Raw genomic sequence first — 6,091 nt, 5'->3', positions numbered from 1 at the left:
AACTATTTACTATTTGAAAATCTGGAATCTGAGGGTGCAAAAAAATCTAAATATTGAGAAAATCGCTTAGTTCAAATTGTCCAAATGAAGTCCTTAGCAATGCATATTACTAATCAAAAATTAAGTTTTGATATATTTATGGCAGGAAATTTACAAAATATTTTCAAGGAACATGATCTTTACTTAATAATCTGTAGTTTTGACCCATACAATGTATTTGTGGCTATTGCTACAAATATACCCCAGCGACTTAAGACTGGTTTTGTGCTCCAGGGTCACATATAATATATGTGTGCTAATGTTTTTGGTGGGAAATAATAATTTTTAATATATAATAAAATGTGAAATAATATATCAGAAACAATAATCATCATAGTTAATATATAATATTTTAGAATATACTGGAAATAATAATAATGATAATAATAATAAGAAATAATCTTCAATATATAATATAATATAATATAATATATAATATAATATAATAATATAATATAATATAAAATATATATTTTTTGCTGGGATATAATTTATTATACACAATTAAATGTAATATAATATGAAATATAATGGGTGCCAAGTTTTTTTTGCAACAAAATCAGATTTTCGTGAACTAATAATGAATGGTTCTTGAATGTCTACACATTCTTCTACAATGCTCAGTAAAATAATAAGACGCCAATGTCGATGTCTTCACTGGTTGCACACAACAACAAACAAACGCCATCCACACAACTAGTATAGTCTGATTGTGATGATCAGTCATTATGAAAGCATAAACACTGCGACTGCTCGAGCAGTATGGGTTTTCTATGGGGCCGACGGCGAGCAGAGCGACTGCCACTAGCAGCACCAAACGTAATTGTGAAAATAATGAATAAAAGCGATCCGAGACCTGCCTGATGCAAGCGTGCCTTTGTTCCCCCAACAAAAGCAACCCGCTCGCAGCAGAGGGAGCGAGAGACGGATGAAGGAAGCGGCGGAGTGAAGGATGCTGGGAGGGGCGAGCGTATAAATCTGGGCTGTAATCTCCCTCTCGCACTCGCTGGAAGCCGTCTCCTCCACTCCTCATCCTCAGCCTACCTGACCGCCGGTGTCAGATTAAGTGTCCGGGATTTAATGAAACAGTCTTCGCATTATCGCGCCTGTCAGGGAGGAAGAGGAGGGGGCAGCCTTCATAACGAAGGCTTCTCCAATTACGCCAGGGCTTAGAGGGCCTGACAGACGTAATGATTCATCTGAGAGAGGGGGAGAGGGAAGATGTGCCCCTCCGATCTTGCTCACCTCCTCTTTTTAATGAACCAGGGCCGCTCCACGGCTTCTTCAGGGGTGTAAGAGCTCTCAAAATGGCGGAGCTCGCCCGGAAGAGACAAAAACGTTATGTTCTCTTCCTGTCTATGCGGGCTGTTCTTGGCCAAATTAATCTGTAAACCAGATCAGACAAGACTAGAAACCTAGGAAATACTGTGCATATTGCAAACTGCATTTCTCTTAAATTCTGTGGGATGCAACATTATAAGGGTGTAGGACTCGTGTTGGTTGGGAGCCCCCATCCAGGGGCCACTCATTAAACTGCCCACTTCCCTTTGAGACACAAAGGGCCTCTCTTCCCCTTCCTGCAGCCTCTCCTCATCCTCCGACAAACAAAAATGTGACACAGAAGGCCTCACTGCACACAAACGCCCGCTAATCTTGTTCAGCCCCGCAAATTCACTGTCAGCTCGGACACAAAAGCATCAGCCTCTAAAACTCCAGCCCTTGAAACCTTCAAACAGAGGACAGAAACATAGTTTACACAAGTACTAAAGGCGGTAAAATGTTTTTGAACAAAGTCTCTTATGCTTACTGAGACTGCATTTATTTACTGTTAAAACAGTAATATTGTGAAATATTATTAAGATTTCAAATAACCATTTTCTATTTGAATATATTGTAAAATGTAATTTATTCCTGTGATGCAAAGCTGAATTTTCAGCATCATTATTCCAGTCTTCAGTGTCACATGATCCTTCAGAAATCATTCTAATATGCTGATTTATATATGCTGAAGCTGTCATTTTTCAAGATTATTTAATGAATAGAAAGTACAAAAGAACAGCATTTATTCGAAATGCTGTGACCAATTTAATGCATCCTCGCCGAATGAAAGTATTAATTCATTTCTTTATTGTAAATGCTAATGCTTGGCCAATGCACAGTAGATGAAGTATTAGTTTACTCTAATGCATGCAACAACACCAGTGCAAAAACACTGAGGCCATGTCCACACGTACACGGGTATTTTTATAAACTAAGTTTTTCCTTCTTCGTTTAAAAAAAAATCTCCGCCCACATGAAAACGCAAACGCATGCTATGAAGCACTGTCAAGAGCATGCCAAACCAACAGGTGGCGATATAATCTCAACCGTAAAACCCTGTTGGCCAATCGGAAGCCTGAAAAAGTCTCCAGTAGGCGGAAATAACAGCGCAGGCGCCGACGTCACAAGCCAAAAACTCTGGTTTCGCTGTCTACACGATAACACTGCAACTGGAGTTTTTGAAAATCTTCACCCTGGCAGGCGTTTTCAAAAATGTTCGGTTTCAGTGACCTGGTGCTGCATTTGCATGTGGACGAACGGCCTAACCGCGTAGAAAAAGCTGCGGTTTTAAAAATAACCGCGTTCGTGTGGATAGGGCCTGAGAAAAACTGCACTTGCACCACATTATCAACTGCATTTGGCCACGTTTCAACACATAAGATCAAGCTCGAGTAGCTAGAAACGGTTGCGTTCACATACTTGCGTAGTTATCTCATCAAATGCTTGAACGTTCGATTTGCGGGTCCATTGGTCTAGTGCTCTGCTTCTGCGCTTGGCACCCAGGGCCCTGGACTCCAGCAATTGTGCCCACTGCCGCCGAGTGCCAAGGCAAAATTGATGAAACATCACAGGATTTGAGAATTGGCAGGCTGACAAGATGCGGCGAGCCAGTCACAATTAAAATGATTACACGTCCTTCCAATTTTCACCGCTTTCATTCCAATAGTGCTGATAGCAGGAAATTGAGATGGAAAGGCGGCAAAAAACATGATATATTCCTTACATATACTACGCTAGGTGGATTGAATGGCAGTGTTGTTGGCTCCGTGTGTTTTGATCCAGTTACAGTAATTGAAGCAATAGAAGCAGGACGCAGCACTTCGGCCTAAAGTGCGTCGCCGGTTTCGTGTGCTTACCACAGTATATTTTAGACGGAAACACCCGAGAGGGTTTTAAGTGGGAAAAGAATATGCAATATTGATCAAGAGCAAAAGCTACGAATATGCAATCTGGCAACGGCAGCATCCTCTAAATGGCCGTCCTCAGAGACGCAGGTGGATTTTAAACGGAGATCCGCACAGACGCTGAGTGCAGTGAAGACGGACTCAAAAAAACACGGCGGGACTGAGAGAAACAACACAAGCGACCAGTTCCCATACAGATGCCACACAAGATCTACATGCAATCTAGCACAATAAGTCTTGCATCCAAAAAAAAAACTGATTCAGCCGAAATCCGGGTGCTGAAAAAGCAAAAAGTTGATTGTTTGTGTTGTTCTCACCTAACTCGTCCCACAGCTGCCGATATTTGTCCGTCATGGTGGTTCCCTGCTGCCGCCACAGAGCCAGCCGCGGGTCCGCCATGAACTGCTCTGTGATTAGCGTTAGCATGCGAGCACCGTTCGAGTCCCGCATCTTCAGCATCTCCCGTACCTGCAGGACAATGCATACACACATGCAAGATTTAAGAACTGGCACCAAAAATGCTAAACATGACACCATATCCAATGATTAAAAGTCATTGGATTAAAATGATTGAATGATTAAAAATATTTTGTTCAAACTAGCTACGACCATGAAAAGTGGTGCAGGACAGGACATTTTATTTTCATTCTGATCACTCTAGACACATAAACATGACCAGATTTTTAAATAAGTCTCTTCTGCTCAAGCTGCATTTAATTGATAAAAACCAGTAATATTGTGAACTATATATATATATATATATTTTTTTTTATTGCTGTTCTGGAAACATTAAATCGCTCACTTATGCATAGCAGCATATTTTTATTATTATGAGGTAATTCTATTCCTTATTTCATTTATTTTAATATAATATAATTTTATTAGAATATGATAAATATTTGCTCAAATAATAAAATAAAATATATTTCATTATATTTTTATTATTATGAGGTAATTCTATTCCTTATTTCATTTATTTTAATATAATATAATTTTATTAGAATATGATAAATATTTGCTCAAATAATAAAATAAAATATATTTGATTATAATTATTTTTAATTAAAATATATTAGTGTCATTAACATACAGAAATGTCAAAAACAGCTTGCTTAAATTTATTAAACAAATAAATCATTTTTAATCAAAAGATTTTATTAAGTATTTTTATTTATAATATATTTTATAAATTATATAAAATATATAAATCAGTGTCATAAATCAGAAAACCGATGGAAACCATGATACATTTTCTTTGTCAGGATTCTTTAATGAATAGAAAGTTCAAAAGAACAGCATTAATTTTTGTTTATAATAAATGTCACTTTTGCTCAATTTAATGCATTTTTGCCGAATAAAATCATTTCTTTCAAATGACCCCAAACTTTTAAACAGTAGTGTAGCTCCACCCACACAGAAATTTAATTGGTCCCAAGTTCCACTCAACTTATGCATTAAACATGAAATGTTTTTTGATTGGCCTTGATTTTGTAGCTTCTTAAAGTATTTTATTTGCAAACAGAACACTTTTTTTTTGGTTCAAGGTTGCGTCATGCCTGGTTAGGACATCTTTTATGAGACCATCCAGACAGGACGCATTGCATTTTATTCAAATGTAGTGAGTGAGTTTATACTAGCATGCTAAATTTCAAGCGTTTCATTATTTGATCGCTTAAAATGCTAATGCAGTGATGTGGAAAAGGTCAAATCATCCCGAGTGGCTCCTGGAACTTCAGCCCACCTTTGAGAACAGGAGATTGAGCTGTTTGCCCGAGCCATGGTATCCCCCCTGGGACAGGAAGAGTTTGACCTGCTCCTGGACCTGCTCCTCGTCCAAATGCCAGCAGTTCTCATCGTCCACGCTGGCCCCCGCCGTGGGGTCCGGGGCCCCTGATTTAGAAACACACAACCAAGCGATCAGCGAACAGTATGGTGATGCTTATGCTGATCAAATGGGACTTTCGCAAAATAAAGCCCATAAAACGAGGCATTACAGATCATAGTCATGGAAAATCAAAGCCAGAGATTATTTATCAGCCAAACTTTGAACTTTGTTCAACGCAATTAGTGCAAGCGACACAGAGCCTTAATGCAATGCAGAAGCGCGCTGGTGTTCGAGAAGGAAACCCCCGAACCCCAAACAGCGGCTGATGATTTAAGCGCCCTCGACAATGCTGAGGGTCTATAGTAAAGATTTATTAAACGCCACATCAAACCAACTTCCTGCATTCCAGCCGTGACCTCACACAGCCCCGGCCTGATGAAAGCACTTCCTTTTCCCCCCCGTTCTGTAATGTGCTGTTTGCCGACGCTTTTCCCCCCTATAATTGGCACATCCGCTTTAGATTTTCCCTTCCCGACAAAAGTGAAATATAATATGACCATTGTGCCTAATGCAGAGACGATAAGAGAGACCAGAAGAGTCTTTCTTTCCCTTTAGATTTATGTCATCAGGGCATAATACTGGCAGCAACAGCTCCAGAGCCTAGAAACAGTGCTAATACTAATCTGTGTGCACTTTACAATATCAGCCAACTCCTTTTTAAAGGGTCCGGTTATGGAAATTTGGATTTTGCTTACCATTTTCCGCAGATCTATAGAAACTAAGCTGCAAAAGTGTCTTAAAGGGGTCCTATTATGCTCTTTTACAAAGTCTTGATCTTGTTTTAAGGGTGTACTAGAACAGGCTCTTGACTTATCGCGCAATATATGTACATGACCTCAATAACTTTTGGTGACGCAATATATCGGCCATTATATTTACTTAAAAATGAATGTCACCATGTTTTGTACATTCCACTTGCGCCTGTGTCTTTTGCAGCTTCTCG

General features: G+C 39.2%; 1 protein-coding gene across 1 annotated transcript in view; it reads right to left on the bottom strand.

The window, feature by feature from the left end:
* LOC107654486 (zinc finger SWIM domain-containing protein 6-like) overlaps positions 1-6,091 on the bottom strand; it is a 95,238-nt gene that overhangs the window by 38,901 nt on the left and 50,246 nt on the right. The window contains 2 exon segments of the mRNA XM_016441604.1: positions 3,581-3,731; positions 5,005-5,153. Coding sequence (XP_016297090.1) covers positions 3,581-3,731; positions 5,005-5,153 — 300 coding nt within the window.

The sequence above is a fragment of the Sinocyclocheilus anshuiensis genome, unplaced genomic scaffold, assembly GCF_001515605.1.
Source record: "Sinocyclocheilus anshuiensis isolate Anshui unplaced genomic scaffold, SAMN03320099.WGS_v1.1 scaffold269, whole genome shotgun sequence".
NCBI classification, from domain to species: Eukaryota; Metazoa; Chordata; class Actinopteri; order Cypriniformes; family Cyprinidae; genus Sinocyclocheilus; species Sinocyclocheilus anshuiensis.
Note: the sequence above shows the minus strand (reverse complement) of the source record. Positions and strands in the feature narration are given on the sequence as shown.